The sequence below is a fragment of the Fulmarus glacialis genome, unplaced genomic scaffold (assembly GCF_000690835.1).
Source record: "Fulmarus glacialis isolate BGI_N327 unplaced genomic scaffold, ASM69083v1 scaffold7305, whole genome shotgun sequence".
NCBI classification, from domain to species: domain Eukaryota; kingdom Metazoa; phylum Chordata; class Aves; order Procellariiformes; family Procellariidae; genus Fulmarus; species Fulmarus glacialis.
In genome coordinates, this window is record NW_009214879.1 from 75812 (window position 1) to 87855 (window position 12044).

General features: G+C 45.1%; 1 protein-coding gene across 1 annotated transcript; it reads left to right on the plus strand.

Annotated features, from left to right (window-relative positions):
- Positions 1–6405: 6405 nt before the first annotated feature.
- Positions 6406–9561, plus strand: ADIRF (adipogenesis regulatory factor). Its single transcript, XM_009578731.1, has 3 exons — positions 6406–6466; positions 8069–8131; positions 9455–9561. Exons 1-3 carry the CDS (start codon positions 6406–6408, stop codon positions 9559–9561), a joined length of 231 nt encoding a protein of 76 aa, XP_009577026.1.
- The last annotated feature ends 2483 nt before the right edge of the window (positions 9562–12044 follow it).

A 12044-nucleotide genomic window follows, 5' to 3' on the forward strand; every position in this document is an offset into this window, starting at 1 on the left:
CGTTCCCTCCCCCCGCTCCCCCGCCCCGGCCGCTACCCAGCCGGGGAGAGCAGAGGTGCCGGTCTGAGCGGCCTTTGCCGTCTTCCTGAAGTAGAAGGGTCTGTCTTAAAAGAGCCAAAAGATTGTCTATTAATTATTCAATTAAACTTTGTTGTATGTCTGTTTGGTTCACTGCGTGGAAAAGAATTCTGTACTTTTAATGACTATTCAGACAAGCATAACGAGAGGTGACGGAAGGAAACTGAAGAATGGAAGGGTGGAGGAGATGCATCAGAAAACACCCCGCGGCAGAAGGGAGGTGCCGGGAATCCTCCCGCCCCAGGTAAAAGCTGATGGAAGCAAACACTTGCAAAATAATTTTTTGCTGATAGGTCATGGTCTGGGAGATCGAGAGCTTATTTAAGTGGACCTTGTATGTGTGATACCTCTCTCGTAGAAGCTGTTAATTTAATCCCACCGTGACGAGGCAGCGCTCGGTGCCCAGCGCGGCAGGGCCATAGTCCGTCCCCGGTGACGTGACCCCGGGTGCTCGCCCTCAGACCTCCGTGGTGATCCAGCGAGCCAGCAGCAGCCGCTGCCAACTGTTGCCTCAACTTTACCACACAAATGACCAACAAAATGCTGAAAAACACTTTTTTTCCCCTTGTAACAGCAAAACTTACTTACCATGTAAAACTGCAGTTAAGCTTTATTAAGTGATTTGTTCTGATACAGTTCACAGCCTTTGAGAGCTCCCCCACAACTACATTTTAGCCAAGGGCATGCAGGGCCTGATTTTTCAAAGATGTTTTTCTGAGCTGCAGATGAGAAAGCACTGGCTCTCTCCAGAATATCTCAACGTGCATTCCACTAATTTAAATGCAAATCAGGTAATAATACACTTCCTAAAATCCCACTTCATCTGAAAGTCATGCCTACTTCATGCCTGCCCTAAAACTGAACTCAAACTGCACCTGATTAAAAACTGAAGGGTTGTTTTTTTTAATACTGTTCTCCATAAAATATATGCAATCACACATTCTCACCACTTTGAGACTTTTCTCAATATTGAAACGTAGCTTATTTTAACTGTTTCATAAATGCATTGAAGCCCTACCCAACCACAGGAAGGTACTCCATACCGTTAATAGCATATCAGAAAAAAACTCAGATTAAAACTCAGCTTTCTAAACGTCAGACAAACCCCTGCCTGCACGACTTCGCACAGGTCTGTTAGCAGCGCTAAGTTCCTCTGTCAAGCTCTGGCACTGCTTTTTTGGGTGGATTCCAGCATGGGAGGGAAGCAAGCTCGGCAGCTCTGCTTCTCCACCTTTCCTCTCCCACTGAGCCCCAGGTGGGGTGGGCAGCACGGCCGAGTGCCGGAAGGGTAGAGCCACGGCGCTTCTTCCTCTCAGGGTGCCTAGAAAAATATACAAAGCTCTCCTGTGGGCCTTACCCTCGGCTTACGTCCCAGCTCACACCCTCGGCTTTCCTAGCCACTCCTGGGGTAGACCTGTTATTTCTTTCGCTAGCCCCGTGCCAGATCTTAAGGTGGTGGTCAAGCCTTTCTCAGCTTTTTCCCCCTTATAATTTAAAGACCAGAGGATTTTTTTTTCTTTCCTAATACTCAAGCTGCAGGATATCATGAAACTCCACAAAAATCCCAGTATTTAAGCATGGTTTTCGTTTTCAGTGCTCCAGAAGATGGCAGAAGCTGGACACTTCACTTAGACACTGCCTGAAGATTCAGAAACCAGAAGGTAAAGAAATCTGTATATACTGGCCTTATTTTGATCTCATGCTTTGAAGCAGAGCTGGCTGATGATTTCTGGAGAATGTTGCCACCCATGTAAATGAAGAATCAGTTAGACCTACTCTTCTCCCAGAAATATATTTCTGTATTTAACTGAAGGGCTAATTTAGCTTAATTAGAACAGCTTTAGTTCTATCCTTTAAATGACTAACCTATAACTTATGATAATTGTATCTTTTTCTCAGCAAACAATTCTATTCCTTAAAACAATTCTACTTCTTAATATAAACATCACATCCCTTCCACACTAATATCAGGCTCTTTTAGCACCTGCGGATGTTGAACGCTGCACACTTCATTAACTTCAGGAATGGTCTGTGTAAAACTTCTCAGCCCTGACACATCATTGCATTTACTTTGCTGATGGAAACCGTACCTATGTATAAAACTCAACCCTGGTAAAATTATAATTGATCAAAAACCAAATAAATGTCAACACTTCCCATTTAATTAACCTTGTTTGCCCGTTTTCATCTGTAAACCATGAGCTGTGGCTCTGATCAATTACTTCTTACCTTCATCAGGTAATAAAAACAGAAGGGTTCATGTTGCTGATATGTGAGAGGGTGCTCAAAGACGCCATAGGAGAGGAGTGAAAGGAAAGGAGATCAGAACAATTTCTAATTTCTCTGCAGTGCCTTAGATTTAGCTCACAGCTATTTGGGCTGCATGGTTGGAGTTGCCAACCAGCTCCAGAGCCATGGGTCATGGAGCCCTCCTAGCACTTAAGGAATCAGTTTTGGGTTTTTTTTCCTCAAACACAAATAATTGCTCGTCACAGACAACAGACTGAGAAGGTGCAGAATATGGAGAAAAAGCCCGAGGAATCAGGCGCGGGAGAAGGGTGTGGGTGGGATAGGTTACCCGCTGGAGGTGAGCAGACAGTGCTGCTGGGGGCGGTGACGCTTTTTCACGTCTCGGTTGTGGCCAAGCAACGTCAGCGATGTGCCCCGGCATTACCAGGTGGAGTAACTTTTGGAATAGCCTGAAATTTCAGGGGCACCTCGGCATGTGGCTCTGCCCTCACACCGTGGTACCTACCCCAGCTGGCGTTAACCGGGATTTCTGTCTGCAGTCTCAGCAGATACCGAGAGCTGAATGGAGCAAAAGTCCAAACTAACTTTCCACCTGTGGGCGGTTTGATTTGACCTTAGGACACACCAAATGATGCAATCAAAGACCAGGAAACCCATTCAGAAAGAGGTGATGCATGGGGGGAACCGGAGTAGAAACTGCAGATGTACTCAGAGGCTGGAGCTTTGGGTCAATAATGTGAAGATGTCAGGAGACAGGGAGCACACAGGCTGTAGCGTTTTGGGATTTGGCTTTCAAAATACTTTATAATCTCCCGCCCCACCCCCTCTTTTCTTGTCATGAGACAACATGGTTGAGAACTGACAATAGTGAAATGAACAATCCCACAATACTTGCCAGCCAGGTCCCTCAAGTGATGGTTAGATCCTCTCTGACGGTGGTGACAGACAATCGAGAAGCATACAAAAGAGTCAAAGCGAAGACTGGGATTCATGAGGAGGAACAGTTCGTGAAAAAGCTTGTTTTTTCACCCAGATGTTCAGGATAGCAGAGACATGGCATTTCAGAAGACCGCATATTTGAAAGCTGACTTTCTTGAAAATGTAGCCACTCGTATCCCAGGGCAGCCACAAGCGCGTTGAACTCCCGCTGTACTCACAGGAAAGGCTGATGCCCAGGTGGGACATCCAGCTCATCGTGAGCTCCAACACTTCTCATGACACTTGTATGAGACCCATGGAAGCCCACCATGAATACCTAGTGTCAGGAGTTATATGCAGTGGGATGTAAGTCAGATGACCTATAACTTGGACCAGGCCAGGAATGACTTTAAAGCCATATGGTTAGTTCGCTTAGTTCATTGATCTGTAATTAGAAACAAGTTACTCTTTTACTTTTACTCTTCCTTAAACAGTCTGTCTCAGGAAAAGTTTTCAACAGTTTCTCTTGTGATATTATTCTCTTTAGAGGCCAAGAGAAGGCTAAATTCTTTTGAGAAATAGTTTTTTACAAAATCCAGGAATAGATCCAATCTACATTAGTAGTTTCAATATTCATAACAGAACAAAATGAAAAATCAGGGATAAATTGCTGTAAATTTCTGAGCAGATGAAATTCAAATCCTCTTTTTTGCTCAGGTCAATCATCCTTTTTATATCTGAATGCTCTAATCTATATCTAACATCAGTTCAAAATGTTTCATGTTAGCTTTAAAAAAGTAATATTAAGTCACAAAGTGAATAAAGATGATGCAATACATTCCATTAATTTTCTGATGTGGTTTTGTAACTCTGCGAGCCACCTGATGCACAGACCATTTGTCCCATCATATGGGATAAATACATACTATACCAAAGGTCCCTTTTCCCCCTACTCTGGGCTGCATTATAATGATCACACCATGTCAGTTTGCTGGGCAAGTGTAATTTGCTTTCTTTGCTTTTTTTTGCTTAGAATCAGGGTAATGATCTTAATGATAAGTATAAGATTACATTAGATGAGGAGTCATGCTGCTATGCTGACAGCGGTGTAGGTTTTACTTACAAATTCACACTACTTTAAAGTTTTGAGCAGGAGGTAAAGCAAGCAGTGGCACAGATCGGACGCCCCTACTGAGCTCAAAGTGTCGAACAAAGATTTTCACTTGGAAGCAAAATAGTTGGAGCTGGAGTAATCTAGGTGGCTGTCAGCACAGAATTAGAGAACAATATTTACCTGACCTGCTAAGAGGCCTCTAAAAAGTTGCTATAATGTGGTGCACATTTAATGCCCGCTGTAAGTGTGCATCAGTTTTAAATGTTCTCCCAAACTCCTGTTCTCCCTTTCAGGCGGACTACCCCGGCCAGCGTCGGCGGGGCCCTTGAGCTGAAACTCCAGCAGTAGAAAAGAACTGGGAGGGCAACTGGAAAGTATTTGCTCCTGGAGCCTCGGCACGTCCTCTCTCGAGCCGTGACAAGCTGCCTGGTGGGTGCTGGAGAGCCTCTTCCTTGCTCTCACGAACACTCTGCACAAAGTTAATCGAGGCAGGAGCGATTTGGCTAAGGGGGTGAGAGCAGCTGAAATCCGCCTGTTTGTTATGGCTTTGTTGTTGCTAGGTTCTCGGCTTTGGGCAAGAAAGATAAGTGGGTCTGTGTTAGTGGTTTTGTCCAAAAATGCCAGAGCCCCAGAATATTGGGTGTCTTTTATCTGGGCTTTTGCAGATCCAAATAAGAAAATCATTCCGAAAAAGAAATCAGCAAGGAATTGAAAAAGATACCTGATGTGAATGTGTAATTAAAATCCTAATTGACCTGTTGAGGGGGAAAGAGAATTGCTGTTTGAAATAATAAATGAGTGGTGCCAGCGGTGCAAAAGTTGAAAAGAGCTCTCTGAAATGACAGGCTGAATAGGAGCCGCAGAGGAATGCATTTAAGCTTGTTTTCTGTTGCTCTTCCTCACTTGGGTACTAATGAAGTACTAAACTGATGAGCACTGTCACTTCCCACCCTAGTTTATCCGCGGCATCTTGTTCTCGTGCCCATTTCTCAACAAAAAAGCTTTCCTCAGGAAGATGAATATGGGTGTGAGTGTGAACATCTGAACCGAGGTGCTTTGTATGCTGGAAAATGGCGATGAGGAATCTGAGCCCCACAAAGCCGGCGAGCCCTTTGGCCCCCCAACTCTGCCAAGAGTTTATTTGTACAAAGTTTCTTTGTACTGGGGATTGGTGGCAGAAAACATAAATTCTAAAAGCTGTGAAATACCAGAGGTTAAAGCCAGAAGCTTTTATTAATGTAGTGATGCTAGGTAAGGAAATAATTTAAACATTATTTCTGTACTAACAAAACCTGGAATACAAAGCCACACTAGGAAAAGGTGGTTTTGCTAACTTGGCTTCTTTTTTCCCCTTCCCCTGAGAATTGCTAGCACTGGTTACCTGCCTGACCCAGGCAAGGCCCTCAGTGATCCTGGGCTTTTGCAATCTGACTTGAGCAGGCAACTGGAAAGATGACCAGATTTGCAGTTTCTTATAAAAATACACATAAATTACAACTGTGCCCATCTAAGAGGGGATTGTGATTAAAACTGCTAAAAACTGAAAGAGGTTTGGGCTGGTTTCTGTTCTCAGGAGGTTCAGCTTAGGGGATGAAGGAAGGAGAAAGAAACCAGCCCGGTGGGGACAAAAGTTGGCCATGCCTAGGCACTGCTACTTCAGTAGTTTTCCAGCACTCTTTACAAAGCTCAGTTCAGTGGTTTTTCTCTGTCTGTGATGGTGGAACAGGTTTTTTTGTGGTTTTGATTTTAAAAAAAAACCCCAAACTTATAAACAAAGACAGTGCAATGAAGCAGAAATCTCTACCCGGGCACACCCTCTCATTGGGAAGGGTAAATAAATGGCTTTTCTGTGTGTATTTTCAGCTCTCATTCCTCACATTCAAACTCCACCCATCGTACCAATCACCCCCAAAAGCATCAGCAGATCTCCTGGCAAACATATAAAACCAGGACAGGTCAGGACATCCCTCACATGGTGTGCTATACATCGCCAGGCGCTTAATTTTATTGAAGCAGAGGAGTGTTAACAGGTGTCAGAAGCCACGATGTCGGGTAAAAACTTCCAGGGACTGAAGGAACAGGCTGAGGGTGCAGCAAAAGGTGCTGGTAAGAAAGATTAAATATTGTTGTATAGTTGTGGGGGGCTTAGCCGCTGCTTTCGCTTACAGAAACCACAGTCTGTAGTTACACGGTGTAGCTTTGTCGGTTCTAGCAGGACACAGCTTTTCCTTTTCTTTCAATTCCTGGGGCCAGGTTTTGGCCATCGCCTGGAGAAGGCCCCAGGCTGGCCACGGCTCTTGGCTCGGCATGGGCAACCACCTCCACCCACCCACAGCTCCCACAGCGGCTGCTGAGCATTGTCCAACCCTTATCGCTCCCCAAACAGACCTGTAAACTTAGTGTTTTTAGAGCAGTGAAGCCTGTTTTGGTAGTAATAACCTTTGTATCTAGCATCTACATTGCTCAGGGTGGTCTTTTCTCATGCTCTGCAGAGGTTTTTAAACTGCTCTCCTTTTAAGAAGTTGGAGTTAACCTTTGATTAATGTTTGCTACTTGGCCTGACTATCAATGCCTTCTATATTGATTGCAATGGACTGTTTGTAAGAAGTAGTACAAGTATGTTTCCGCTGTATTCTTCTCCAGCAGTGATCACCAGACTTTGCAGGGTTTAAAAAATCTGTGCATACATTTCTGTCATAGCTATGCCTATGCTGTAGGGCCAAGCTCTGTATTATTATCAGCGCTGTGTATATGTGTATAGCTTACGCTAGCATTTTATAGTATATTCCTTACAGTGTTTGCATGCAGCTCATTCCCAGCAAGGTCTAATTTGTATCAGTCCTGGATTCTGATCCTGCAAACACTTTGTTGTATAGCTGAAATACGTGAGTAACCTCACTGACTTCTTTGGAGTTACAGTAAGTTTCCATACACCTGGGAGTAAATGTATAGTAGACCCAGAAACATGATAGTACACCTTTCTGAAAAACAAAATAGTCCTTGCTACATCCTTAATATATTCATGCCATTGAGGGGCAGCTTCTTCTTCTAGCAAAAGTGGTAGGACTGCTATCGCTCTTTCATAAGCTATCAGACACCTTACAATTAAATGACATCTTACTTTTTTAATGCATCTCACTTTTTTAAGTCTGGAGTTGATCTGTTATGTTTCTAGCTTCTGCTCCTCTTCGTCCTCTATTTATATCTTATTTGTAAAATCTCCCTTTTCCTATCCTGCTCTGTTTAATGCGTTTGCTTCCATTTTGGGAAAGGCACTACTCCCAAATGGCCCGCAAAGAAAATGGATGCTAGATGGCCAAGCTTCTCCAAGCAGAATAAGCTAGAAAAACCAATAAAAGCAAGTGTAGTGTAAAATAAGCAACTTGCAGCTAAATGACATCATTCCAACTCACTGCTAATCTTTGCTTCTTTATCTCCTTCTTATTTTATCTTATCTGTCATCGATTTGCTCAGCTCACTGTAGGTGCTAGGGGAACGCTAATCTCATAGCAAGCTGCTCTGGCAACACGCATGGTTCCCAGGGTGCCCACGAGCAAAGCACACAGCCTCAGCCTGCTCCGCACCAGCCTTATCTCTTGCCAGGGGCGTAACCTTCTGCGGACATGCAGAAAAGCCAATTGGTATAGGGAATTCCTATAAGCATAAACATGAACAGCTAGAAATGAAATTTTTTTTCTTTAATTACAGCAAACACATTGGGACAGGCTACTCAGGATGCAGTCAACCAAATTACAGATGCAAGCCAGAAAGGTAGGAGAAATGATGTGAAAATCAAGAAGCGATGGAGCAGCTCAGCACAAGCCAGCAGCAGCGCTCATTCCCCCTTGACCCGTGGGCATTCTTAGCCTGAAAGTCCTTGGTTTCAGTGACAATTTTTGGCCTTTTACAAATCTCATGGGAAAGGATTTTAGGATCTGTTGCTTAGTAGCTCCATAAGTTTACTGGCAGATGTACCATGATAGCTGACACCCCCCTAGCCACCGAGTCCCATGCACAGCATTCAGATTTTGGCTTCCTTTATAGAAAACTTGTGGGAGTACAGCAGAAAAAACTTTCCTCTTCTTTCTTGAGGATTGAGTAACCCTATGATACATCTTGCTTCCCCAGCCCGGAGGGCAGGGATCCGTCCAGGTCCAGCCCCCCGCCAGCCCCCCGCGCCTGCTGAGGCAGCAGCTGGGGTCAAACATTAACGATCCCGCAGCTGGAAAGGTGCCATCAGGAAAGCGTTGGCGTCTCGTTCCTGAGGATTGGAAAAAAGTTAAACTAAAAAATAAATTCAATTCTCACTTATTTTAATAATTTTCTAAGAATGAGGGGACAATTAGCAACTTCGGGGTCTAAAATGTTTAATGAAAGCCAAAATGCATTGGCAGTATCTCCTTAGAGCAGATATCCTCCACAGCTCCATGACGTGACGGGAAGGAAGGGCTTGGGCACTTGTTGATGTTAGATGGGGAGGCAGCAAAATTGTCAAAATATAACCAAGATCCCCGAGAAGAGAGAGACGCTGTTTGTGAGGGTTTCCTCTCTCCTGGTGAGACCCTTCTGCAGTTTCCCATCCCGGCTGGTGTCGGGTCCCGCACAGGAGTGACCCTGCGCCCATGGCCCACGACTGAGCACAGCTCTCACCGGTGGTGCCTCAAAAACGCTGAGGAGAAGGGAATAGAGGGGAAATTGTCCTTCACCTTCCCCATCACTTGATAAGATTGTCTTTCCCAAACACACCAGTATTCACAGCTCTTCTTAGCCCAAAGCACCCTCCTCCATCAGCCAGGCCACACGTGCACCAAAATCGTTCTATTCCAGCTTTGTCCCACCATTCACCTCATACTGCTTCAGCTCAGCACCCAAAACTTCTGAGTGACCGCTCCTATTTAGCAATGCCTTACAGCCCGCCCTAAATATGTCCTGCCAAACCCAACTATAACCAGCTGTGGAGAACCTTTCTTTTTTAAAGATATATCCCTATATTTTTACAGTCTAATCATTTTCACACCTACCCCTTCCATCATAAATATTAAACCATGTTGCATTTTTCCAGCTTTTTGCTTATCTTTTTTCCCTCTCTTGCAGCTATTGACAAGGCTTCCAAGACGGCGCAAGATGGGGTAGAAAAAGCAGCCGGACAAGCTGCAGAAGCAATGTCTGGCCTTGAGAAAAAAATTGGATTTAAGAAATGATGCTAATATAAGCAAGCAGTATTGCATATAAAAATCTCCCTTTAGTCTGCAATTCCCTAATCCTTTGTGTGGAAAAACAAAAGCTGTTTTAGATCTGGATAATTTCTCTCTCTTCAAATACAAAATTTTAAGGCAGAAGGCCCCCCTCATCTTTCATATAGGAAAAATACATCTTTTAGCACATCTTGTAACATCTGTTCCCAACCTTCAACATGGCTCATAAAGCTTCAGCAATGCTATTGCCCCGCTCTTACAACAGCACAATGATTATTGCCACATTTGCTGAGTGTATTTACAAAACCAGTGAAACTGTTCATACTCCAGGACACCAGAACATTCGTGTGATGAAACTGAGCTTCCTTCCAGTAATCAAAAGTTGAGCTGGGGTTATGTTTCATGTCAGTTGTTCGTTTGTTCCCATCTGCTGTATTTTCAGGTTAAGATCAATAAAAGGTATCGTAAAATCTCCACCACCCAGAAATACATCACCTTGTTATGTACTCTTGTTATTTTGTTGGGCTTTCAGTAAAGGATCGCACAATGTCTTGCAAATCTCTTTTGCTTTTTGATTCAAACCCAATGAGGTCAGTGGCCACCCTCTCAAGGAGGTGAGTACTGAATCATTTTGCAGCTTGGCCGATAGACATATGGAAACCAACAGCCCAGCGCCGCAGAGGAGCCCTGTGGTCTCTGCGAGGGAATGGGAGTTGTGGTGGCCACCCCTTGTCCTGCCTCTTCCGTGTCTGTTGCCAGTCTACATTTCTTGTTGCTGTTCTCCACACACATCTCCTGTTAAACCTCCTGGGGACAAAATTTGGACACTTTATGCCAATGCACACTTGCGGTACTACCGCTGAAAACGCCTGGTACCACCGATGTGAGAGACGGCACGGCAGCGTGCTCGGCGCGTCTCTTGCTGCAGTGTCTGCGCGGCGCTTCCAGGCAGCCCTGACCCGCTGGGCAGCGGCTACCCGCACACAGAGGCGGTGGTGCCCAGGGATGGAGCCGGTGCGAGAGAGGGAAGTGGGCAATCTCCTTGCCTAGGAGATGGAAATATTTATTTTAGATTGCTGCTCGCTGGGCAATCAGACGCTGCTGCAGTCAGACAGGGTCCCTGCTTAGTGCTGCCTCTGTCAACAGAAGGCACTAATACCCACTTATTCACAGTAAGTGCTCTTACCTTGGCCTCTGGGTGTTTCTCATTGCTAGGCAGTATTTCCTTTCTTTTCTTTTTTTTTTTTTCTTTTTTTTTTTTCCTCCTGGTTTGAAGCCTTACCAGCCTGATTTCAATAAAAAGCTAATCTGAGCCTTACAAAAGAAAACCAAAGCATAACCGAAAGCATCTGTATTTAATGAAATAGGGGCAATCCAGGCCAACTTGAGATACCGCAGTCTCGCACCTGTTGACCAAGAGCTGTGGGTTTTTGGAAGCCGTGTGTGCGCCGACCTTCACGAATGCAGTTCTAGGAGAGATTGATTCACCGCTGAACCCAAAGACCACTACAATCTGCAGAAGGACTGCCCGGACTGAAAAGCCTTTAGAGAATCCTATAAGTAATAGACCATCTGTGAGTAAACATAGTCCAGGGCTTTGCACAGAGTGTCCCACTGCAATGTCCACTGTCATTTAAAGCTTTAAAAGCCTAAATATTTACCCAAGTACAAGCTCACAGAAAAAGCATTAGACTATTGCACTCTCAGTTACTGGGCAACCTTCAATAGTACTTAATTATTTTGTACTTTCCATGGTTACCTCCCTGATGGTGAAATCGCCAGAGAATGAGCTGTTTAGGCTCGGCATTTCAGACGCCAGTGCTGCTTTTGTGGGTGATAGTTGTCCATACAGCACTCTCCATCACACCTTTTTTTTTTCTGCAAACCATTTCTTAGTTCATATTACAAAAAAATGATTGAACAGTTGTGGGGTTTTTGCCAGTAAAACCTGTTATCCCCTTACAGGACTGGTTCTACTCCTGCCGCTTTGTGCACGGGGACCACAGCCCTGACTCCTGGTGTGCAGTTTTTATGTTCCCTTATTCCAATCACAGGCGACACCTTCAGTGTGACTACACCGGTTGTCACCAGCTGCTGCTCCGGCCCAGTGTCGGCAGCAGCGCTGGCAGGGTAGGGGCTGGACGGCCTGGCTGGAGGGACTGCTGGAGGTCATCTCTGAGTCAGGAGAGGAGAAGCGCCTTTCTCCATCTGGCCACGGAGCACCAGGAGGCAGCTCCCGATGCCCAGTCCCTGGCACAGGGATGTGACACAGAGCCCTTGCTGCTTCAGCACACACCCCACAAGCCTGATCAGATATTTCACATCTCTTGTCCCGAGGGCGGATGCTGTGCCACAGGCACCCGTGGGTCTGAGTCACTTGCTGGCAAGTGTTTCTAGGTCTAAACTTCAGCGCTTTGCTCCACAAATAAGGTCACTGCCTTATTCACAGTGCTCTTTGGCCTTAGAGTATCTGGGGCTGTCCCTCCCTC